Source organism: Balearica regulorum, chromosome 21 (genome assembly GCF_011004875.1).
Source record: "Balearica regulorum gibbericeps isolate bBalReg1 chromosome 21, bBalReg1.pri, whole genome shotgun sequence".
Lineage (NCBI taxonomy): Eukaryota > Metazoa > Chordata > Aves > Gruiformes > Gruidae > Balearica > Balearica regulorum.
In genome coordinates, this window is record NC_046204.1 from 6,988,232 (window position 1) to 7,012,835 (window position 24,604).

The 24,604-nt window shown below is 49.5% G+C and overlaps 2 protein-coding genes across 3 annotated transcripts; one reads left to right on the top strand and one right to left on the bottom strand.

Annotated features, from left to right (window-relative positions):
• The first annotated feature begins 7,608 nt into the window (after positions 1-7,608).
• LOC104631047 (ATP-dependent RNA helicase DDX19B) lies at positions 7,609-19,444 on the top strand. Its single transcript, XM_075773610.1, has 12 exons — positions 7,609-7,771; positions 8,716-8,764; positions 9,179-9,232; positions 10,132-10,267; positions 12,271-12,363; positions 13,009-13,111; positions 13,875-13,989; positions 14,169-14,346; positions 14,790-15,027; positions 16,072-16,234; positions 16,936-17,127; positions 17,541-19,444. The coding sequence occupies exons 1-12, from the start codon at positions 7,715-7,717 to the stop codon at positions 17,600-17,602; spliced, it is 1,440 nt and encodes a 479-aa protein (XP_075629725.1). The 5' UTR covers positions 7,609-7,714; the 3' UTR covers positions 17,603-19,444.
• UBXN10 (UBX domain protein 10) lies at positions 18,803-24,603 on the bottom strand. 2 transcript variants are annotated; one of them, XM_075773616.1, is made up of 2 exons: positions 24,460-24,603; positions 18,803-22,656 (listed from the first exon to the last, which is right to left on the bottom strand). In XM_075773616.1, exon 2 carries the CDS (start codon positions 22,639-22,641, stop codon positions 21,760-21,762), a length of 882 nt encoding a protein of 293 aa, XP_075629731.1. In that variant the 5' UTR covers positions 22,642-22,656; positions 24,460-24,603; the 3' UTR covers positions 18,803-21,759. The 2 variants fall into 2 exon arrangements, with proteins under 2 accessions (XP_075629731.1, XP_075629732.1); XM_075773617.1 differs by having other exon boundaries at positions 24,455-24,528.
• Between the last annotated feature and the right edge of the window lies 1 nt (position 24,604).

The following is a 24,604-nucleotide window of genomic DNA, read 5'->3' on the forward strand; positions in this document are numbered from 1 at the left end:
CCAGGTTATACCCCTGGCCAATTTCAGTGCATGATTTACGAGGAAGGCACCGATGCTGCACCGACGCTTGCGGACAGTCCCCATGACGTGCAGGGTGCGCAGGGCTTTGCGTCGGAGCGCAGACGGTACTGTGATGCGCAGGCTCGCCCACAGCTTGCACCAGCCGCTCCACCTGGCTGCAGGCGCCTGCCCCGACACACGGGTGAGGCTTGGGGCTGGATTTTAAAGGACTGGGTTGGAAAGGGTGTTTATGTGCCCGAAAAAGGGGTGCAATGCCTGGAGCGCTGCTCAGAGCTGCCTGAGTGCCCATCTGCGTCTCTAAGCACTGATGTGCCCTCAAAAAATCTGGGTTTTGAGTGCGTGTAGTAGACAGAAGCAGAATAACGCTCTTCTAAGGTGTATTTTCACGCATCAAACAGAAGAACAGAGCAAACCGTGACTGCCGTAGACATCAGCACGGAGCTTGGCTTCTGCGCAGCTCTGAAAACCAGGTTGGGGTCCCAGCAGTGCCACCACCACCAAGTCCCTGGCACCCACAGCCAACAGCAGGTCAGTGAGACCCAAACCAGCACTTGGCAGCTGGGATAAAACTGCGTGCTGCCTGCAGCACATCCCCACCAGGCCCTGGTGTCCCAAAGGCAGATGTCCAGAGGCAGCCCCAGCTGCTTTTGCCACCCAAGACATGAACGCAGCCCCGTGAAGCCCACCCCCGGCGCCGCACGTTGTGACCGAGGTATTTTTGGGCTGCTGAATAGCTGCACCAACCTGCTGTAACCTCTTTTCCAGCCCCAAATGGGTTCCCTTGGAAATCTCACCTCCAGGTCAGAGCCAGACCTGGGTCATACCCACACTGCTCGGAGGAGACTGTTTTTCTGCAGCTGGGTAAAATATTCCTTCCACTTCATCTGTATCAATCAACACTGACATCCAGTGGCTTGTCAGGATGATTACAGCCGGCGTGCCTTGTGGGGATGTACAGATGCACAGCCCTGGACAGACCGCCCCGGCTGGTGGTGGGGTGCCTGCTGCACCACAACCCTTCGTTAGCATCTCTGGAAGCTGCTGGGCAGCCTCCACGGGGAAGCAAACTCCCAGGCGAAGCCCTGCACTTCCCAAACTTTTGAGGCTCTCAAGTAGAGCCAGTATTCAGTATTTCAGTATTTCCCCCGGCTTCACAGAGGCAGCACGGCTCAGGGAGCGGCCGGGACACCCCTGGCTTCACGTACTTGGCCCACACCAGCCACAGATCATGCTGAAGACATGCGGGACCCCTCCAGCCCCTCTCCCTCAAAGCACGGGGCTCAAACCTCACCAGGGGACTGGGATCAACCCCCCCAAAACATTTCTAGGAATCAATAGGAGCAAATGGGGTCCGAAATGGCACATGCAGTGCTCTCCTGTCCAAGGTGGCTTTTCCCAAGCCCCGGCACAGGGCAGGGAGGGCAGGCTTTGCTGGTTGATGGCAGCACCTCCTGGAAGAGACGTGGATCCACCATGGGAACCTCTCATGAAAAGCTATGGGAGCCGTTCTCCCATCTCCAGCCTCCCCTTGCCTCAAAACGCAAGCGTGGGGGTATCCCGCCTGCTGGGAAAAGCAGCTGCTGCGTTTCACCCCAGAGCCACTGCGGGTCCTCTGCAGGGTGACAGTGTGGTACCCCGCTGCCAGAGTGGTGACAAAGGGGCACCCCAAGGCCTCGGATGAGGAGGCTGGGGGGAGGCAGGGGGAGCACGCTGCTCCTGCCAGCACCCTGCCGAGAGGGGCACCCAGCGAACGTCACCTGGCTCCCTCTTCCTGGGGTGACGCAGGTTGAGAAGTGACTGACAGCCCCAGCAGAGCCAGGTTTTGGGGACTGTCAATCATACCCCCGGCAGGTCTCTTGGGCCATCGGACCCAGGGCTGGGTCCCAAGGACCATGATTCACATCCCAAGCCTGGTTTCTAGAGCCGTCAATCACATCCCTGTGCAGAAAGCATTTCTGATACCGGGCTCAGTTAACCCCTGCCTCACTGGGCTCGCTGCTGCGCCAGTGCTTGGAAGATCTCTGGGCTGAGCCAGAGAGGGAGGTTTAGCCCAGCCAAAGGGTATCTGGGCTAAACCTCCCTCTCTGGCTCAGCCCAGAGATCTTCGGCTGGGCTAAAAGCTCCAGGCGGCCAGCCCCATGCGTGGGATGCATCCGGAGTCAAGGACGCCGGGCCCCCAGGAGCAGCACAGCCCTTCTCCATCCAGCCCTGCCCTGCCCCAGCCAAGCGTGGCAAATGCAAGCCAGGTCCTTATGCTTTGACCCTTACCACGAGGATCAGAATCCCCCCTCACCCTGCCAAGGTCAGTCCTCCCTTCCCCCAAAGCGGTGTGTCCACAGCTGGGATGTCCCACCTGGCTGCTCAGGAGAGCAAAAGCCCATCACCCCCATCATCATCCCCCCCTCCAGCCTCCTTTGCTTTCCCTGTCCCCTGCCTGCAGGGAGATGGAGACAATCACTGTCAACGTCTGTACAATTTTGGGGAGGGGAGGGATGCTCAGGGGCTCACCATCCAGCTGGGAAAAGGCAAGGCAGGGAAGCAGCAGCTTGCAAAGTGTGGGCTTGTGCCTGCAGAAATATTATGACAGGGATCTTCTCACAGAGCGGCTTTGTGCTGAGATTGTGCACAGCCTTGGGAAGTAACAGCCCGCGCGCACACACACACACACACGCACACCCCTGCAGAGCACACACAGCCCAGCCTGCAAAAAAGGTGCAGGAGCAACTGGAGAGTAGCCACTGCTTTTCTTACCTTGCCTGGAAGAAGAGAGAGGAGGAGGAAGAGGAGGAGGGAGGGGATGGGGGGTTGGAGCAACTTCACCCACTCCTGCCAGCCTCTGCAACTGCCTGCAGCCGGGTTTGGGGGGCAGGAAGGGCAGAAGAAATCCCGAAGGCGGCAGGCACGGCTTCAGACTGCTTTTGTCTCTGAAAGACACGGAGAGACAGAGATAAGGAGAGAGAAAAAAAGGGAGGGAGAGAGGGAGAGAGAGCAAGCGCCAGGGCTTGGGGTGGGGGGAGCGCTGCACGCAGCCACCTCAGCAACCTGTGGCATTCGCCCCCCCGGAGCCTCCCCTGGGCCCTCGCCATCGAGCAGCGATGCTGGGTGGTCCACGGGGGTCTGCGACGGGGAAGGGGGCTTACCTAACCAACCGCAGCAACATGTGCCCCCGTGGCGAAGCTCTGCCCGGGAGCCAGGGAAGGCTTCTCGCTTCCCGGAGCGAGCACCCGGCTTCCCACTGGCAGCCAGCTGATGAGCGCACACTTTCCGGAGCTGTTTGGGTGACCATCATTAAGTGGAGCCATTTGTTTTGTCAGGGAGGTAACCATGACAATCACCCTGTACACACACCACTGGCTTCTCCGCGCCTCCTCCCCTCGCTCCCCTCCTGCTCCGGGGGGCTGCAGGGGAAGGGGCGAAGCCCACCCAGGCTGACGAGATGCCCGAGTTGGTAGAGAAGGGGGGATACAAGCCGGCATCCAAACTCTTCTTACCGATCACTGCAACTTGCCTCCCCGGGGTGAGATTTTCCACAGCAGCTGCTGGGAGGGGAATAAACCCCCTTTCCCCCATCGTCTTTCACTTCTGTCCTCCCCTTGGTCTTTTTTTTTTTTTAAAAAAAAAAAAAAAAAAAAGAAAGCATCGTAAAGCACCCCAAAATCAGGTCTTCTGCAGCCCTAGGCCAGGTCTCCCCTCTTCCCCCCTTGCTGTTGTCTTCTCTGCCTATCCACCCTTTCCTCCCCAGGCATGTCCCAAAGCCCCTCACCGAGCAGCCCCCCAGGCCATGGGGACGCTCCCCAGGGGCAAAGGGGAGTGACGCTGTTCCAACAGGATGCGCCCGTGCTGGATACAGTCCCTGCACCGAGCAGCTTACACTAAAATGCAGGAAAAACGACCTGGAGATAAAAGGGGAAACCGAGGCAGCAGGAAGGGCACTGGCTCAGCCAAAGCAAAGCTGGACACTGAACCTGGCTCAGAGCATGCAGATGGGTAAAGCTCCTCCTCACTGCTACCTAAATTCGGCAATAATGGCGCTGCTGCTGACAGATAGCTCACTAGCATTGAAAAAAATCATCATCCCCCTCAAGCAGAAAAGCTCTCCAATGCAGCAGTGATCTGCAGGACACAGGGTTCCCCCCCACCTTGTCCTACGCAGAGACACGGATCCACCCGCAAATCTGCCTGCTGTGAGTGTCCCATCGCAGACCCGTCCCCGGCAGTAAATCCACTCTGTGCTAAACCATCTCTTCCCTCTAACCCCCGCATCTCCCTTTCCGTCTGCGTTCGGATGAACCTGAAGCATTTTCTTTCTCCCCCTCGTCTCCAAGCATACGTTAGTGTCATAGGAGGACCAGGGTGACCAGATGTATGGTGTCCATAACGAACCATCTTGTCTTCACCGAGAGGGATGTGCTTTAGGGAAACGGCAAGAACTCCGCGAGCAGATGCCTAGTCAAGAGCCTTTCCCTAAGCCCAGCTTCCAGAGGCTGACTTAAGCCCCAAAGCTTAAGAATTTACGGTTCTTGCTAGACAAATAAGTCAGCCATAGAGAAGCCCACGTCCCGTGTCTCCTGTGCCTGTTAAAATGTTTGCTTACGATGGCTTTTAGCTCCTACGAAGAAAATAACATATGTCAGGAAAAATCCTGGGATTCATACCAACAAATCTGGTAGCTGCGGCATATTTATTTATAAAACAGAGCAGGATCCGACATGGAGACCAAGGCAGATGTGAGACCTTGGGAGAACACAAAGAGTTGTTTTAGGGGGAACTAACACTGAAGGTGAGGCTGCATCAATGTGATGGCACCGCAGAGGAATAATTCCAGTTCTGTTTCATGCCTGGGACCAGTCCAGGTGAGTTATGGGACGAGCCGAAGGGTGCCCAGCTTCCAGGACCAGCTTCCCCAGCTTCTGGCCCGCTCGGTATTCAGCTCACTCATGCTTCAATGTTACACGAGCGTGTAACTGCAAATCTCTCATGCCTGTACGCTCCGAATGCAGCCTGCATCAACGGGCTGCGAGGTTTGGGCACGATTAAAAAAAAAACCAAACCAGAAAAAAACCCAACCCTAAACCAAACCTCCTGCTACATGGAGAGCAATTGAGCAGTTCTCATTATCGCCATGTGCTGCTCTGTATGTAAATGCAGTTTTCCTCAACCTGGAATGCTCTGAAGAAAAAATTAAATCACCTTGTTGGGAGATGGTGATGATAAAAAGCGATAACGCAGGGCCAAGCAGGGAATGGCTCCTCCTCTGAGCAAGTCAAGGAGCCTCCAACCTGTTTGGTGGGGAAGGACCACAGTTAATTCCAATGAAATTCCATGGTGCAACATCTGCCCTCCCAAGATCTCTAGTTCTAGCACAGCCAAAGTCCACCGAGGAAGGGAATTAAGCATTTATTTAATGTTAAATTAATCTAAGTATTTATTTCATGTTTAAAAGAATAATTATCTAATTATTTGACAGCAGAGTCCCTAACACGATCAAGGGCCCTGTACGGGTGGCTGAGCACAGACTTCGTAACCCATCCCTGCCCCAGAGGCTGCCGGAGAAAAGTCTTTCTTCGTGTGCAGAACACCAACACAGAAACACCCATGATCACCAGCATGATCGCACCTCACCGACGGTCCCCAGAGCCCTGAAAATCCCGATAAGTAATTGCAGCAGAGGTAGAGGATTAGAAAGGAGAGCTGGAAAGATCTGCCCCCGGCTAACGCTGCCTAACCGCAGCAGCTCTCATTTCCTACACCTCGATTTTCCCACCCCTAAAACGGGGCTAATCCCAGTTACGTGCGTCTCTGCAAGAAAACATGACACTGGGAAGCACGAGCATCTCTTTCTTTCTGCAGCTGAAGCACCCATCAGCCTCTGGGACTTCCCACGTTGCTTTTTCTTTTTACTCTAATTAATTAATTAACGTCTCAGATTTGCTTTCAGCTGCCTGCTCCGTTCCCATTGAAAATCTCCTCGCGTTTCAGCTCCTGTGTTCAGCATCCTCCTGGGCGCTGCGATGGGTTGCCATGGAAAAAAGCCATGATGTCACCTCTACAAATAAAACCGCCAGACCCCAAAGTTCATGTCTGTGGCTGAAGGGGGAGGAAATCCCAACGTGCAGAGGGACGCAGGGCTCTTGCCTTTGAAGAGGAAACCGAATTAGATGAATGGGGGGAAAGCATCAGATGACAATACTTGATAATCATGGGTTTTAGTTGGAAGGGGAAAAAAAAATAAAAGTCAGAGAGGAGTGTTTGAAGAGCAATGGTGAAGGGCCTGGTCCTGCCTGGGCTAATGCACCACTATCAGCAAAACTACATGAATGTGCACAGGGTTTCTCATGCACAGACAGAAATAACAGTTCAGATATAGAAAGTTTCAGGGTGTGGGAACAAAGTGGCTCTGTGTCTTCATTAAAAAGGAGGGTGAATATCAAGACAAGGAACTAACCACCATCATGGGAACTTCCGGCTGATGCCTACGGGCTTGGCCATTTTACTAGTCCTCCCATATATATAACAAAAACACAAATTCAGAGCCTCCTCAAGGGCTGCTCCTTCCACGCAAGGTTGAAGGAAGCACAAACACTGCACAGGGAATGACAGCCAGGGAAGAAATCCTGCAGGCTCTTCCCACACTGCTTTCCACTTCCCCTTTTTCTCACCTTTTATTCCCACAGCTTTAAAGAACAGGTTTGATATCAGGTCTAAGCCAGCTCCTACCCTACAGCGAGAGACGGGACACAAACGACTTTTCCATGTTCCTGCCAGTTCTACACCTCCGTGACTCATTCTACAACCTTGTTTTTCACCTACATCTCTATTTTAGAGACAGCAAGAGCTGCGGCTCCCTCACAAATGTCACAGCCACTGCGTGACTTCCCCTGCGCTTCTGCTCCCAAAGGGACTCCCTTACAGGGGAAACCCAAGCCCCGCTCCCGCACCATAGAGGGGGCCAGGCCCCACAGCAGGCAGAGCCAGGCCCGACCCCCAGCCCCACACTGTACAGGGGGCCAGACCCCACACCAAGGCCAGGCCCTGGCCCCTAGCCCCACACTGTACAAGAGGCCAGGCCCCACACCAGGCAGAGCCAGCCCCTGAGCCCCAGCCCCACAGCATGCAGGGGCCAGGCCCCAACCTCGAGCCCCACACCAGGCAGCAGGGCAGGGCCTGACTCCCAGCCCCACATCATACAAGGGGCCAGACCCCACACCAAGGCCAGGCCCTGACCCCTAGCCCCACATTGTACAGGGGGCCTGGACCCCACACCAGGCAGCAAGGCAGCCCCTGACCCCCAGTTCCATATCATACAGGGGGCTTGACCCCATGCCACAGCCAGGCCCTGATCCCCAGCCCCACACCAGGCAGAGGCAGGCCCTGACCCCCAGCCCCACACCGTACAGGGGAGCAGGCCCTGACCCCAAGACCAGCCCAGCCCCCCCCCCAGCACAGCCCTGGACAGACGAGCGACCCCTCAGCCCTTTCAGTCCCCTCTTTATTGTCACCCCCCGGGTAGGGGGGGCCGGAACGCATCTCTCCCGGAACGCCGCCATCGCGGCCGCGGTTGCGGCCGGGACGCTGAGGGCTGTGGGTGGGCGGGGATGGCGGTGACTGCGGGCGGCGCAGGCGCCCTTCCCGCGCCCGGCGCCATTGCGGCTGCTCACGGCGAGCCCGGCGCCAGCGCCCCCCCTGCCCGGACATGGCCACCGACTCCTGGGCCCTGGCCGTGGACGAGCAGGAGGCGGCGGCCGAGTCGGTGAGTGGGGGAGCGGGGAGGAGGGCGGCCGCGGGGGGTGTGTGTGGGGGGAAACCTTGGCGGCGGCCCGGCCCTGAGGCGCGGGGCCCCCGGGGCTGCGCTGGTTCCGCCGGCTCCGCCGCCTCCTCACAGAAAACAGCGAGCGCCGGAAACCCCTTTTCTCCTCGTTTTCTTTTTCTGGCGCATCAAGAGGGGCAGGGAGGCCCCCGGCCTTCCCCATCGCGGCGGGGCCCTGCTGGCAGCACCGCCTCGGGGCGTCCCTAGGCCTGGGCTCTTCCTTCCAGGAGCAAAATATACCCCTTTCTTTCTGTTTTTAAATGTCTTTCCTTTCTCCCCTCATTTTCTGAGTGTCAGAAGGGCAGGGAGGCCCCTCTCCTTCCCCCTCACCCCGTATCCAGACAGCCCTGTCAGCAGCACTGCTTCGGGGGTTGTCACCTTCATCCAGAGGCCAAAAAAATCTCCTTTTCTCTCTTTTTTTCTTTTTTTTTTGTTTTTGGTGGCGTTGGGTTTTTATATTTTTTCCTGCTGCTGAAGTGTGTGGGAAGACCCTCGAGGCGGTGGTAAAAGAAACCCTCGGGGAGATGGGCTCATCCTGGGGCAGCCTGTGTCAGCACTGCCCTTGGCTCCGTTTTCCATCCTGGAATGCGAATTTTCTCCCATTTTCCATCAGCAGAGCTATCAGGGAGCGGAGATGCAGGCACAGAAAACAATCCCCTTCTCCGTGTTGTCATTACAGCTTAGAAGAAGTTGTATTTGCCTGAAAACTCGTGAAATCAAGTTAATCTCACTCACTTCACCTCCTTTGCCTTCGAGCGTGGGTTTTTGCTGGGCCTGTGCAGTAGTTTTAGCGGTTGGTAAATCTGGAGGCTTTGATGAAAGCTCAGTAAAACATAGGTACGGTAGCCTTTGAATGACTCCGATTTTGTGTTTTTCTTCACTTGCAGTTGAGCGGTTTACACCTGAAGGAGGAAAAAACCAAACCAGATGCCAATGGTGAGTTACAGCCGCTCTGACCGTCTTAGAAGGGGCGTGATGTTTTCCTGTTGGGTTTGGAGCACTGCTGCCAAAGTAAATTCCTGATTAGTTGAGAACTTCCAGAAAAGGGAAACATAAAGCTAAGTTTAAACAGCAGCATAGACTAAATATCTGGTTCGAGTGCTTGTTCTGCTAGGCTAAGTTTTTAAAATTGTGTTTTGATGTATTAAAGGAGCTGTGTGGGCAAAATCTCTTGCTGTGGGTGATAAATTTCAATTTGGCCGTATAGAGCAAGCCATAACTTGGGTTTCTCCTGAGCAGGGTTCTCATCAGGAAAATGGGCTGTTTTGCAGCTTTTCCCACAATATTCAAACCCTAAAGCTCTGCGGGCCTGACCTCACATCTGCCCCAAACTCATCTGTTTTAATTTAGGTGCTGTTGTCAAAGCAGACGACAACGTAGAGAAGACAGAGGATGAGGAGAAGGGTAAGTGCCTTCTTGAAAAAAACCTTTGCAAAGGAATGTTGAAAAGAAATTAATTTTGTATATACTTAAAGTAAGTCTGCCTTATGTCTCAGGATGGATGATCTTGTATCCTGCCCCAAGGACTTAATTGTAAGGCATGTCCTTCCTCCATAATACTTTTAAAGCCATTGTCCTGTAATAACTTGCGAGACTCCTGGATTAGAGTGGAGAGAAATAAGGGGATAGCAGTATCCTCAAAGGCAGGACTGGATACAGGAGCAGTTGGATAACCTGGAGCTGGAATTGCTGTTGCAACCAACATGTTGCATTTATGAAATGGCTGTTAAGAGGTGGGTAATGGCTCTCAATCCTTCAGAAGGTGGCTTAAGAGAAACATGCTTTAGAAAACAGATTTATTAGCAAAACCTCCAAGTGCAGCAGTTCAGCTGTCTGTTTTAATCTCACTTAACCTCAGCCCTTGCTGCATTTCAGCCCTGGAATCTTTCAAAGTACCATTTGTCCTCAAACTTTCCTTAAAAAGAAAACAAACAAACAAACACTTGAAAGGTGTCTGCCTACACCTTAGATAATAACAGAGGCTTTTAACCCTGTCCCGCAGCCAGATGCTAAGCTATAATATCGTAAATAAGCAGAGTTCTGTAGCTGTTAAGGTCCCCCTTAAAATAGCGCTTGCTCTGGTTTGTCTTCCTAAATATTACATGTGAATCTCTGGGATATCCTGATAGATGTTTCATTCAGGAAGTTTCAGCTCTTTAGGCATTGTTCTGTAATAGAGAATTTCAGTTTTTGGATGCATCTTGTCCTCTTTAACTAGCTCAGTAATGCAGTGTTTCAGTGGGAGCGACACCTGAAACAGGCTGTGATTTAATGGGGTTTTTTTCTGCCTCCTTTTTCAACAGAGGACAGAGCTGCCCAGTCCTTGTTGAACAAGCTAATCCGCAGTAACTTGGTTGACACAACAAATCAAGTGGAGGTGCTGCAGAGGGATCCCACGTCGCCTCTCTATTCTGTAAAGTCCTTTGAGGAACTGCGACTGTAAGTCCTGTTAGACTTCCTGGCTGTGTAGCAGGTATCGCTTAAAAGGTCATGGGTTTCTGTTTCAAGTTACTGCAAATTTGTCATTAATAAATTAGTGTATTATTTCTTGTATTATTTAAATGCAAGGAGAATTATTTTATCTTGGTACTTTGTGAAGGCTTCCATCTGAAACGAGTTCCTTTTAAGTCCAGGCTGGTAGAGAGCAAGCATTGCTTTCTATAATCAGCTCTAGCAACGGTATTCTGAATTTTAACGTATGTTTTTTGGTCTCTGAATGCGCAGCGGAGCTTGTGTGTGATAAGCTGGATGAACAGAGGAGGGAGGGTTGTCCTTCCACGGCCATCATTACTTCGCCAGCAGTTCTCCAGTGAACGCAGGGAGGCTGGGAGCAGGTGTCCCAGCAGCACGGTGCTGTTTTGGAAAACACGAGATTTGTTTTATTGGCAGAAGTAATGAACACAACCGCCTTCTGTTCCTGGTCTCTGACAGTTGTTTGTGAAGGTCCGTCAGCAGCGAATAGTACAAAGGGAAAAGCTTATCTTTTCTCTGCTAGCGATGTCGGATTTATGTACTGGAGAGACTACTAGCGTTAGTGTTTTCTGACCCTTCCTGTAGAATACCTTTACCGGTGGAGCTTTCAAGCGACGATAGCTGTATTTAAGGCATGATAGATTTATGTATTTTTTTAATCTGCTACAGAGGCTGTCCTGTTGGAATTGTTGTTGGCTATATTGATGGTCTCAGGTTTGTTGCCCTTCTGCAAGCTCCACGGGGAAATCAGAGCCGACGAGACTCCTCGCCGTGAAATGTCAGCATGTCGTTTCACTTTGTTAACGTTAGTGGCTGAACGTCTACGAAAAAAGCTGAGGTCCTGTAGTGCCCGTTAGACTAATTCCCATCTTTCAATAGCCAAACAATCCTAGTGAGTTAATGATGGGGGCAGCCGAACTAATTGAGTCTTCATTTTGTTATGACTTGGTGTATCCTTGGCAACTGTTGCAGAGCTGGGCTTTGTATGTCCTTGCTTCTGAGCAGCACAAGGTTACGTTTTCAAAGAGCTTTTGTTCCAGCCATCGTCTGAAAGGAATATATGATTTTTAAAAAGCATGTTGTGCTGAATGGGAAGTTATAACAGCAGGAAATGGTGGGCAGGAAACCTGTAACCTGCTTTGAAAGGAAAGCCCTTGCTTCTGAGCACCACTAACAGCACTCCAGTAAGCACTCGGAGGTCATCGGCTCAGAGTTCGCTAGCACCATAACCTGCATTTTAGGTTGTTCTTGGAGCTCCTTGTCTACATGAGTGTCTGCTAAGCCTAGAAAGCTGCCTTGAGAAAAAGCAGTTGATGCATGTTTGACGACTAGCAGTGTCACCGCATGCTTCAGTTTGAGTGCTGGGTTATAACCACGGATCACTAGCTGTGGTCCGGCAAACTGGGCTGATGGGTCATTTACCAGTTTTGTGCAGTAAGCCAGTATCGCTCTGGTGTTGGGATGTCAGTTTGTTTTTCGGAGTCGGTCACGACTTACTGAAGGCCTTGTCATGTTTTCGTGACATTACACTTTACTCTGTTCCTCGTATACTGAGGTTGTGTTGTCCCATATTTGAGTCTTCAAGGAGTGATAATTTTGGTGCTGAGATTAGGCGTGGCCAAGGAAAAAGGATTGGCCTAAAGGACAGGATTAATGCTCTCTGCTCTGGGATTCCTGGGATTGTCTGAAAAGCTGCTTTAGAACAAGAAGCCCAGCACTAGCCTTAGAGCTGTGACACAAGGTTTTCCCTGTAGCCATGAAAGGTTTTGAAAAACTTCTTTCCAGACTTTCTGCTGTCGCTTGTTGTAGCTTCCAGGCCCTGTTTGAGGTCACTTCACCGGTGTAATTATAGCAGAGACACGGAGGGGGGTAGCTCTAGGTCTGGTTGCAAGGTTTTTTCTCACCTTTTTGTACACAGACGAAAACCAAATGTACTTTAATAGGTCACAGTATAAAACCTCTGTTTTCAGGAAACCACAGCTCCTGCAAGGTGTCTACGCCATGGGCTTCAACAGACCATCTAAGATACAAGAGAACGCCCTGCCCATGATGCTTGCTGAACCGTATGTACACATACTTTCCACTCCCTTCCAGTATAGGAAGGATTTGACAGATTTAGCTGAACTTTGGACGGGAGGATGGTGATGGGGGAGCTGTCTGGGCTGTGGTGAAAGGCTTCCCACAGTGCCATGGTGTTTCTGTGGTCACCAACTATGTGACAGCAGCCCTGGATTTGTCCCCCTCCTCCTAGGGCAGGTACTGAACACGCAGTGCTGCTGTGTTCAGCCAAGGTCAATCCAATTTTCCTGGTCAGCGTAGGGGAGAAATAATAAGGCTGCTGTGGAACATAGCTCCAGAAGTCCGTGGTGGGTGGGAGTAGTTGGGATGCTGCATTGCCTGCGTGGCTGGTTTTCCTCTCTGTGCCCCTAAACTGAGTCGTATGAAGTGTTAAGACACTAGGGGGAGATGTGCGAAATAGAAAAGTACTGACAGATAATCGCAGTTTTCCTTCCAAATCTCCATAATCAAGAGGTGCTGAGAGAGATTGGTAGAGGAGCGTAGCTGGTTGAGTTAGGCACCAGTCCGGAGCAGTGGTAAATCTAAAAGTTATTAAAATGCCACTTGCATTTTCTTTATCATTCAACCCCACAAATACGTTGTCCAGGCGGTTCATCCGGTTGAGCTCATGCCTGCTGTATGTTCTGCAGCCCACAGAACTTGATCGCACAGTCTCAGTCCGGTACTGGCAAGACAGCTGCCTTTGTCCTGGCCATGCTCAGTCGGGTTGAACCTGGGAACAAGTATCCACAGGTAAAGTTTCTGGGACGTGACTGGGGGCGGGGGTTTGCGGTGGTGCACTGCCACCTAGTGAAGAGGTTGGGCTTCTGTGGAGACCTTCAGTAGTAAATTTATAGCGTGGTGAACTCATCTCTGTGACGCTGTTTCTGTAAACTGCTTAGCAGGGGCTGGTGATTTGGGGACTCTGTCAAAATGCCTTTAGTGCAAAGACGTGGATTTTGCTCGTAGCTTGTTCCTTTCAGTCCCTCTCTTGCGTCACTCAGGACGCCATTGCTCTGTGGGGAGTTAAATCGAGGGGAAGGGGGAATATCATTCCAGGAGAAATTAAATCAGAGAAATATTGCATGCTGCAGGGGGTTAAGTAAGTGGAATTTAGGATGGAAGAGAAGATATCTGTGACAACAGAGCAGAGAACACCCAGAAAGAGGCTTTTTTAACCCAGTTTCCTTAAGAGTTGAGCACTGCTATCAAGGCTAGAATTCTTTCCTTAAAAAAATGCCGTTCTTATCTCTTAGATTAACTGTAGGCGCTAGGTTACTTGTCATTACTGTCCACATGTGTCCCCTAGCAAAGCATCTGCACTCTCAAGCCTGAGGAGCAGAATTGAATGCAGAATGCCACTAGAAGGCAGAATTGAGGGGCTTTCAGAAACCGTTCAGCTGCTCACATGTTCATCTTCAGGAAAACTGCAATAATAAGGATTTTTAAAAGGAAGTGTGATAACATTGCCCAGGATGTTGGTCATCTCGAACACGTTATCCTTCTGTCCCTCCAGTGTTTGTGCCTTTCCCCAACGTACGAGCTGGCACTTCAAACAGGAAAAGTGATTGAACAGATGGGAAAGTTTTACCCGGAGCTGAAACTTGCATATGCTGTCCGAGGCAATAAATGTGAGTAAGGTGAAATGTTGCCAGCAGCCTGTAAAAGAGAAAATTGACGTTCCTTGGGTGTGATACAGTAAACGAACAATAGAGTGGTCAGATGGTGAAAGTGGCTGGTTCAGAGAGGGGCAGAGTGTTTCACTGTTTGCACAGCCCTCTTAGGAAAGCTTTCCTTTCTGTCTTGGCAGTGGAGAGAGGTCAGAAGATCTCCGAGCAGATTGTAATCGGCACGCCTGGCACGGTGCTGGATTGGTGTTCCAAACTGAAATTTATAGATCCCAAGAAAATCAAAGTGTTTGTCTTGGATGAGGCTGACGTGATGATAGCAACCCAGGGCCATCAGGACCAGAGCATCCGCATTCAGAGGTAAGGGCTCGGCGTACGTTGCCCGAAGTGATTTTTGTTTCTTTCGATTATAGCTTTTCCATAACGTAGGGACAGCAAGGCTAGATTCTTGACTGGTTTCTTCACCAATAAAGTAACAAGATTAAAATGATATATTTAGCTGTAATCCAGATGGTTAATAGAGGCAGAATGTCAGGGGATGACAAGCAGTTTCATTTTCTTACAGAATAAAAAGCCTGTCCCTGGAGCAGGGTTTATTCATTCTTAAGAATGCAAGTCTGGATGCCACTGGTCCATGAGGGAACAATCAGGTGTTGGTTAAGATTAGCATTAGTCTTTCCAGCCACTGAAATAACTGATTCTGAGGTGACTGTTCGGCTTTGCCCGTAGCAGTAATCCCATCAGGGTATCAGGGGGGCGACAGTGTTGTGCAGGAACCCTGCCCATTTTGCTCTCTCTTGCAGAATGCTCCCCAGGGACTGCCAGATGCTTCTGTTTTCAGCCACTTTTGAGGATTCTGTGTGGAAGTTTGCTCAAAAAGTTGTTCCTGACCCAAACATTATCAAACTGAAGCGAGAGGAGGAGACACTGGACACTATTAAGCAGTATTACGTTCTGTGCAATAACAGAGATGAGAAGTTCCAGGCTCTCTGTAATATCTACGGCGCTATCACCATTGCCCAGGCCATGATCTTCTGCCATGTGAGTCCTTTTGGGGAACGTTCATCTCAACAACCCTGTTAGTGTCTGCTAGTGCTAAAAACCTAGCCAGGCACGCTTTTCGGAAAGAAACCGAGAAAACAAATTGCCCTTTTCTTTGGCTTTTCTGGCTCCCTCTGAGTGGAATCTTGAGAGCCATGATGGCACTAGCTACTTTGTTTCTCTGGGTTTGTCCATCCAGGTCATTTTTATTATTGAAGTCCTCTGAAGCAAAGATCAGAGGAACCCGTAGTTTTCCAAAACAAAGTATTACTCAGAACTACTGAAAAAAACCCCCAAAAACAAAACCAAAAATGTTTTGGGGTTGGAAAGTAGATAAAAATAGAGCAGAATGAGGGATGGGGAAGTCTTGTAGTTCTGCGGCTGATACATAGCTTTTCCTGGGACTCTGTTTTCTTCGGGTAATTGGTGATATACCTCTGGGGTCTCCTGTGAATCGTACTGAGACTTCTTGTTTTCTGGAAACCACCATAACTTGCGTTAAAAACCAGTGCGGACAGCACCAGAACAGCCACGTAAAGCTAGCTCAGACAAGGCAAAGCCTGTATTTGGGGTCTGCTGCAGCAGTCTGCTTTGATATGTAATAATCTCAGACATAACTGCAGCTCGGAAAACCATCATAATGGGAAACTGTTTAAATCAAGACTGCGCAGAGCTTCTGTTGGATTTCACAACTACAGTCAGCTTTAACCCTGCCATTTTCCAAGCTGAGTAGTTTTGTTTGCTTGACAATGGTCGTCAGTCTTTAGCATACATAGGTAACCCCTCATAGAGCGAAAGCCGAGGAGCAGAGCACAAAGAAAACGCGTATTTTTCTTAAACAAGGGCTCCTGCGGTGGCAGATGCATGTTTTCCTAGTTCTGACATGAGAGCTGGGGGCACAGTTTGTAACGGAGCAGGGGTGGGCACAGCACTTGGGAGCTGTTTCCTTTAGAGACACACAAACCGAGCAGCCATGGCACTCCCAGTTGATCCCAGAGAGCATTAAAACTTCCTCCCAAAGATAGACCTCGCTTTGTGTTTCAGACTCGGAAGACAGCCGGCTGGCTGGCGGCGGAGCTCTCGAAGGAAGGCCATCAGGTGGCATTGCTCAGTGGGGAAATGATGGTGGAACAGAGAGCTGCGGTGATAGAGCGTTTCCGAGAGGGCAAAGAAAAGGTGCTAGTGACCACAAACGTCTGCGCCAGAGGTAGGGCATGGCAGAGCCGGGCTAGCGAGGGGCGGGACCGGTGGTTCCTAAGAACATTGGCCAGCTTGCAGAAAGAACTCCTATCCTCAAGTGTTCTAGTCTGGAGAAATTAGGGTCCTTAAAGTAATTCCTGGGCTGCTGGCTGTGTCTGTGCAGATAAAGATGCCTGTGTGCAAAGCCAGGGTTCCTTGTAGGCTTCCTGCAACTTGAGAGGAAAAAATCCCTTCTGTGGGAATGTACAGCCTGGCTTGTACTGCTGACCCGTGGTGTTTAAAATAAACATGTTCCAAAATATGGAAATCTGCAAAATCTTGAACTCCAGTAGGAATTTGTGTTGCAATTGGACATCCTAGAACAGTTAAGACAACATAAGACTTGGAAAAAACTGTGAGGGCTGTACAGCTTCGGAGAGGAGAGTTTCCAAAAATCTGTAAGTGCTGGTAAAAGCATCTCCGACTGCTTTTTCGTTAGCCATTTCAGTGGGATTCTCTGGTGTAAGAGCTAGATGTTTTTTATTTCAAAGTACGCCATAAGGATATTGTGGGAAAGGTCCATTTCGGAGTTTGAGACTGGCTTTTAACTCTTTGCTCAGCGTGGAGGCAGCTCTCTGAAAGCTGTTGGAAATTCTGCCGGTAACCAAACTGCAGGCAGGTCAAGTGGTTTAAATGCAGTTGTGTAATCTGATGCTTTCTTTTTATCAGGGATCGATGTAGAGCAGGTCTCTGTTGTTATCAATTTTGACCTTCCTGTGGATAAAGACGGGAATCCGGATAACGAGACTTACCTGCACCGGATTGGCCGTACAGGTCGCTTTGGCAAGCGAGGACTGGCTATCAACATGGTGGACAGCAAGCACAGCATGAATATTCTCAACAGAATCCAGGAACATTTCAGTACGTACCCTCAGACTTTCTTCTATCTCTAAAATCGGATGTTATTTCTGCAGAATTGTGACTAGCTGTATACTGGGCAGATCGAACGGATAGTTGTTGAGCTTTAAACTGACTGCGGAAGAGCACGTCAGCTGCGTTTTGTGTAGCGTCACATAGGATTGTGATAGGAGCAGAAATAAGTTGAGTTGTCTGTTTGTTGGCTACCTGGATAGTCCTTAAAACGGATGGTTCCAGGAGATGGGTAAGAGCCAAGTACCTGGGTGGGCCTTTGCTAAAAGACCAAAGTTTTATGTTGTAGTTTTAAAACCTGACCGAATGTTTCATGCATAAACCCCTCAAGACCAGCTGAAGAAAACAGCTGTCCTTTCTCTGCTCTGTGTTACGAAATCTGACTTATTTCTCATCTTTCCCAGACAAAAAGATAAACAAATTGGATACTGACGACTTGGATGAAATTGAGAAGATAACTAACTGAAGTACAGCTGCTGGAACTGGTGTGTAACCCTGCTGTGGAAGCTCTCTCACTACAATTGGATCAGCGTTCAGATTGGCACGCCTCTCAGCTCATCCCGAAAAGGACTCTAAGATACGAGTACACAAAAATTACCTCATTTTAAAAATTGCAGTTGGACTTCAAATTGTGCGACTACGGGGAGGAAGAGGAAATGTTTACAGAAGCTTTTAACATTTCTTAGTTTAGCCTTAAAACGGGAAGATCTTTTGAATTCTAAGAAATATGCTTGCCAAAAAATGGGCAGTATGGAATTATCTAAAACAAATTTTAAAAAACCCAAGCTTTATTGCCTTTAATTGGAATAAAGGTCAGCATTAACCTGATCAGTTAAAATTCAACAGCCAAATATAATAATGGACATAAGTAAAGAAGAAGAAAAAACTCAAAAAAACCCAAACCAACAACAAACAAGGCAGCTGGCTTTTGGCTAAAAACTCAACTTGTACAAAATAGGATGTCATTCTCTTTGGCGCTCCCCTGAGCTCTTTAAAACTCATTTCTGGCTTTCTGATGGATTTGCCCTGCTTTTCCTTACGTAAAATTTGTCCTAAGGATGTCTCCAGTAGCTCATACTTGCAAACACAGGTGCTGTGTTGCTTTTGCTGGGCAGTATTTTCTTTTAATTTGTCCTTGCTTTGTTAGAATGGCCACTATACATAAAGCAGTGCGGTGGTGACAGCGCTCAAGTACGGACTCGAGAAGTTCATCTGAAGCGTTTAAACCTCGCCAAGGTGTAGGTAGGTGGGTGGGCTGGGGAGGGAGGGGCAGTACAAAGGGAACTGTACAAATTGATTTTCTGAATAAATTCACCTCCATAAAATGCTAACGTCTGTTGGAGTGGGGGTCAGTCACCTTTAGGCAGGTGGTGCCAGTTCTAAGATGCTGCTGTGAAGCTCCGCGTGAATAACGTACAGAACTGCTGGGCTTCACCGATGGGTAATAGGAATAAAAGAAAATAAAAAATCATGATAGCTGACATTGACCAAAAAAATTACCTTTCGAACACCAAATTTACCTGTTACAGTATGTTTCAGTACCAGAGTTTTGAGTTAAATTGCTCAGCCAAATTGCAGACGGGAAGCGCTCCACTTTCATTGTGCTCGTAAGTCATCGGTCCCTCGCCCCAGGGTGATCCTTGCCGGAGAAGGAAAGATTTACAACTTCTGTGCTCGGGCTTTTAGTGCGGTTGGGACCATTCTCATGCGCACAACTGAAAGCCTGTGGGTTGTTCCCCCAGCCCGGTTTCCAGGAGAAGGAGGCTCCTGAACTAGAACTTAGGGTGCACAGCTCTTTTTTGGGGAAAATGGGACATGCGTGAGCAGCCATCGGCCTGCTACTCGGTGCAGGAATCACTTCAAAACAAATGTACAAATTGTAAATTTAACTAGGAATTTTCTTTGCAATTTTGGCCATCATATTCTGTTCAAAGACAGGAACATGGATCCTTTTACCAAGTAAAAAAAGGCTCATTTAAAATGTACCTAAAATTTTAGGAAATTGTGCACCCTTTTATCAATTTGTATAAAGGCTTTAGTGAAAAGAAAAAAAAAAAAACCTGTTAAAATTAAACTTTTTGTATTCTGGGGTGTATCTATTTTTATTCTGTTGGAAACCTATTTAAAGTGGCAGGTGAGTGAGTGCTTGCGTGTCGAGTGGAAGACTTGTTTCAATCACCTACTTTAATAGTACAGCTGAATGACCTCGTGACAGCAGAGTATTGGGTTGAATTGTCATGAAAGCTGCTGCTGGTCCTGTGTGCTGTTTCTAATGTACTTTTAATTGGAATAAAGACCACATACTGAACCATGCCTCCAGTCGTTTCTTGCTTGAATACTTTTTGTTGTTGTTCCTAGCCAGGAGTTCTGATGAGTTTGCTATTTATGGCCTCAAAGCATCCTGTGACAGACTGAACTTCACCTGATTTAATGCTGAAATTCTGAAAAGCTGCTTGCAAGGGAGCTTGTTAGATGATACCGCACCGTAAATGAGGTCAGATAAATACTGTTCTTCCTCTGTAGTGCTCCCAGTGCCAGACTTGTCAGAGTTGCTGCCCAGACCTGCCCGCCTGCATCCCCACAACACTTTTTTTTGAAGGGAAGAGGAAGAAAATGGGAAGGAAAGAGGCATTTTCCCTGCACTGTGCTTGCCTCCATCAAGACTTTGATGTGGCTTTCAGAAAGGGAAATAATTAAAATGCACAGCTTTGGAGATGCTGGAGCCTGGGTGAGTTTGTTAGAGAACCAAACTCATTCAGCTTTATCTTGGGTGGAGATTTTCCAGAGGAATATCCTCCAGCATGAGGAGTGCTGTCTGCTCTGATCGAAGTTCCTCTTCTTCTGTTCTGGGTTAAAGCACCGGCCCCTGTGCGCCCTCAAACCCGCGTGGTGGTCACTGTGTCTCTGGTTGTTGGCAGCAGGCAGTCACTCATCCGAAGGGCTTCCTTCTTTGCCGCAGTCTGGTGTTTGGTACCGGACAGAGCTATAAACTCCAGGAAGGCATGGCAAGATGCTGTGGATGGCAGCTGACCATCCAAAGTCTGATTTGGATGGTCGTCAAGGTATTTGCCATCAGATTAATGGTGTTTCTTGTTTAAGAGGAGAGGCGATGGCTAAGCCTCTGCTTCACATAAATCATTTTAAGTTCAAGTTTCAGCCTGGAAGGTTTTATTGATTGTACTACCACACAGTATGAAAACACTCTGAAACTTAGAAGTAACATAGCATACAGAAAAGAAAAATCAGAAGAGAATTAACCACCTAACACCGAATTAAACACGGAAAACAGTTCCTGTTCCTGAACACAAGTGAAATACTTCCCTCCCCACTGTTTGATTAAAAGCACCCATAATGTTTTGACACCCTGGTCTCCCTGAAGACACCGGGATTGCTGCTGTGCAATTACCATCACGCGCAGCAGTAGGTAACGCTATTTCATCGGATACCAGTTTTACAGAGCCGCTGGACCCCGAGCACTGGCTTTAGAATGAGCTACCTCGTGGTCAATGCTGGCACTGGCTTTCTGCTACTGTCCTGGTTCTGCTACCGTTCTGAGTTGGTTAAACACACAGTTGGGTTTACCTCAAAATATTAAAATTAGCTCATCTGTGTGGCAAGTGGTCCATTTTTTTAGTAGCCTGAACCTTTGAACCATAAGAATTTCCATTAAAACCTGGCTGATGATTTTTTTTTAATTTTTTTTTAATTTTTTTTTTTTTTTTAGCACAAGCACATTGTATTTATCTAAAACATGCCAAGGTACCCTACCGGCCTTTTTAAATGATGGTTTAGTAAAAGATGGTCTACTGCCTGAGCCAATTCCTCACTCAAATGCAATGAATATATTTTTATTTAAAAATTCTCAAAGCAGCACTTGCTTTCTCAGGCTAACTCATTTCAGTGTAAAGGTGTTAAATGGAAGTATTCTGTAACATCCCATCTTAACTCTCCATCTATTCTTACCTATGGATCACACAAGTTGAATGAGAAAAGGATAACTACGTAGAAAATCCTGCTGGTCACCAATACAGCCAAAATAGTAACTATTTGTCCTCAAAAGGACGATGTAGTCACACTCTTAAAAGCTGCACTGAGGTTATCCAGAAAGAGCTGAGTCCTCACAGGTATATTACCATCGGTTTTGCAATTTAATACTTCACAATAATCCATTAACTTGTTATCACTGTTTTTTTCCAGATGGTTTTTGGGTTTGATCTTTTTTCAGTCACTCTCAAGAAGATGTTTGGGATGGTGATAACCTACTAAGATGGTCCTCCAGAGTGGGACCTTCCTGAAGTATGGAAAAGGACAAGGGGAGAGGTCTCGGAAACTTCAGTCTTCAAAGAAGAAAATTCACAATTTCAAAAAACCCAAAAAAGTCAAAGGCTGGTGGTGCTCAGAAAGCGATTTGTGATGGCACACATGAAAAAAGATGCTATTTATGTAGCAGGTCTATCCACTGGAAATACTATTTCAACACATAGACACAAGTCTGCTTCAAGGGGAAGCTTTGAGAAATGGCAAGATGAAGAAGTAGGCCCAGGAAATATCAGGCACTCAGTTTTTCGGAAGAAGTAACACATCCCACTCAGTGAAACGACCCAAGGTGGTGTTTCTGCGCACCTACAGATCTGCGTCGTGCTGATCTTTCTGTCGGATGCACAGCAGAGACTTGTGGCGAATCCCACATTCGTGGAGGGACCTCGTAAGGTCAGAGAAACTCCTTCGGGGCACCTCCATCGTCTCGACGCTGCAGCATTTGTATTTGGCCGACATTTTCTGTTCCGCCACAGCAAGGACGGTCTGGAGAGTGTCGGTGGGCTTGAAATGATGTTCAAATCTCAGACCAGAGGGAGATCGAATAGCAAGCAGCAATTGTGACTCTTCTTTCGGTGGCTCTTCCACACTTAAAATCGATGTCGAAGGGCTCTCTTGTCTCATCTTCCTTCCTGGCTTCTCAAGAGGACGCTGCGCGCATGAGCCTTCTTCATCAGGGACATCAGTTTCTGACAATGCACTGTCAGATCCTTGTTTTCCAGTAAGAGTTTTGATTTTCGAATTGTCCTCCCGCTCCCCGCTCACGTTCAGCCGGTCGGTCTGTTCAGCTACAGCTTCCACAGCGCCGCTCCCTACGCCTTTCCAGCCGATGGAGGGGAGCACCCTGTACTTGTTCAGGGAAGAGGAGGTCCTCAAAGGCACTTGCTGCAGGAGCTCTGGGATTTCCTCAGGAGACACCTGGCCAGATGGGAATGCCGGTTTTGTGGACGATGCTCTCCGGCTGTTCACTAATTGGTGGGGAGCTGCCGGCGGCGGGGAAGGCAGCACTCGGCAAGAACAGGCTTCCACGCTCTGAGAGTAATTGAAGCTCGGCCTCGTGCGCCCCTTGGCAGATTTTGGCCTGGTGACGTGCATGTCAGGGGTGTTTGTCCACAAGAAAGCGGCTGCTGTGCTTGAAGGGAAGCAGAGGTGAGATGGTGCTAAGTTCAGAAGAGCCGCTGTGGCCATTGCTTCTCAAGGCACCTGCGAACGGGGTAGCAGAGGGAAAAGTTACAGGAACTGGACAGAAAGCTTCTAGAGAGCTTAATCTCCTTACAGCTCCCATTTTTGTGCTGCACGGCAGCTAGAAATAGCAATCGACCCGGTGTATCACCCTATAGGCAGGCGGCAATCCTACAGTTCACTAACAGCCGAGTCAGACAGTGGGATATGTGTATTTATAGGTGCTGGCTTTGTCAGGGATTGTTTAAAGTTGACCTAGGGCATCGGGAAGTTGTGCCCTTCCCAACGTAAAGAAAGTTTTTGATGGAAAGAACAGAAACATGTTTTTTCTGAAGCTAGAAACTCAGTGAAAATGGGAGAGGAATGAACTTCAAAGCACAGATCTGGCCTTTTTGCTGTTCCTGCAGTGACAGATCAAGTTCCCATCGCAGACTTTTGGGTAAGACTGACTATGCTTTGCTTTTTAAAAAATCTCTGAAGACCTTTGAAATTGAATATGTCTGATTCAATACAGAGAAACCCATTTTGACTTCTCCTGTGACCAAAAGCTGCTTAACAGAGATCAATGTTAACTCCCTATAAAGATGAAGCCATGTTCTGCTGCATGTTCCCCAACTTAAGCTGTGCTCAGACCACTCGTGCTTTACCAGGACAAAGCAGTCTGAAAGTCCAGACAACCAGGCCACAACCTCACAACAACGTTTTGGAGAAATGGGGACAAGGTCACTCACCTCCTCTTCCTTTTCTGTGGTTTGTGTAGCAGGGGAAAAAAAAAAAAAAAAAAAAAAGCCAATTTTCATTGCTTGGCATTCTCCAGTAAAGATAAAGTCGGACTCGCCTGCTGCTCATCACCCCAAAACAAACAAGCCAAGAGAAGGGAACAGCCACTGTGGTTGTTCCTCAACATTTTGCCAGTGACGCATTATTTAAAGCTTGATTTCTCCTCCACCACAGTGAAATCGAAATGCTCAGCAAACCAATGCCGAGCAAAGCCAAGGCAAAGCCAAGCTGCTTGGAGACAGAGAGGTCCTCGAGCAGAGCTACGGAAGGGACACGCCACCCAAGTGACTCCTCAGTTTCCTAGGAGCTACGGAAGGGACACGCCACCCAAGTGACTCCTCAGTTTCCTAGGAGCTACGGAAGGGACACGCCACCCAAGTGACTCCTCAGTTTCCTAGGAGCCTGGGTCGGTGGGGGTGTGTGCCTTTCATTTACTGCTAAAGTCCAAGGCAACAAGCTATAGTTCAGCATCCTCTGAAGAGGGACTTCTGAGCACATCAGAGCACTTACCACATATCACCAGTTATATTGCCAGCTCAAAGGATTAAAAACCCCCAAAACAACCAACCTGCTGGAAGCCATGGGTCTGAGCGAGGGTCTGTACTGCTTCAGCACAGTATATATTAGAGGTTTACCAAGAGGAGCTGTTTTAAATATGGCACATTTTACATTTGGGTGCCTCAGCGAGGGATTGGCATGGGGAATTGCAGTCAGGGAGGGCTCTGCCCACAGACGGCCCAAAACACTGCGACCCCAGGGCCTGGCAGAGCAGGGCAGGGCAGGCAGCCCTGAGCCCCTGGCCCTACGGCACAGCCCCGGCCCCACGGCACAGCCCAGCTCCCCAGAAGAGCCCTCAGCGCCACAGCCTGGCCCCAGCCCCACAGCTGACCCTAGTCCTGGCCCCATAGTCAGGTCCCGGCTCTATAACCCGGGCCCGGCCCGGCCCCGCCGCCCCTCGCCGCCCCTCCCCTCCCCTCCCCTCCCCTCCCCTCCCCTCCCCTCCCCTCCCCTCCCCTCACCTCCCCTCCCCTCCCCTCACCTCACCTGCCGCCCCGGGCCGCCCGCGCCCGCCGGCAAACACAGCCGCGTTGCCATGGCGACCGCCCCGCTTCCGGTCCGTTCACAGGTCCCGCCCCGCAACCACCGAGACGACCCGGCCGGAGCGCCGCCAGTCGCGGTCCTCCAGCTG

Coding starts and splice junctions, on each gene's coding strand:
- LOC104631047 (XM_075773610.1), top strand. CDS start 7,715: ATGGCCACCGACTCCTGGGCCCTGGCCGTGGACGAGCAGGAGGCGGCG. Junction 8,765..9,178: donor AACCAAACCAGATGCCAATG/GTGAGTTACAGC, acceptor GTTTTAATTTAG/GTGCTGTTGTCAAAGCAGAC. Junction 13,112..13,874: donor CTGGGAACAAGTATCCACAG/GTAAAGTTTCTG, acceptor CTGTCCCTCCAG/TGTTTGTGCCTTTCCCCAAC.
- UBXN10 (XM_075773616.1), bottom strand. CDS start 22,641: ATGGCCACAGCGGCTCTTCTGAACTTAGCACCATCTCACCTCTGCTTC.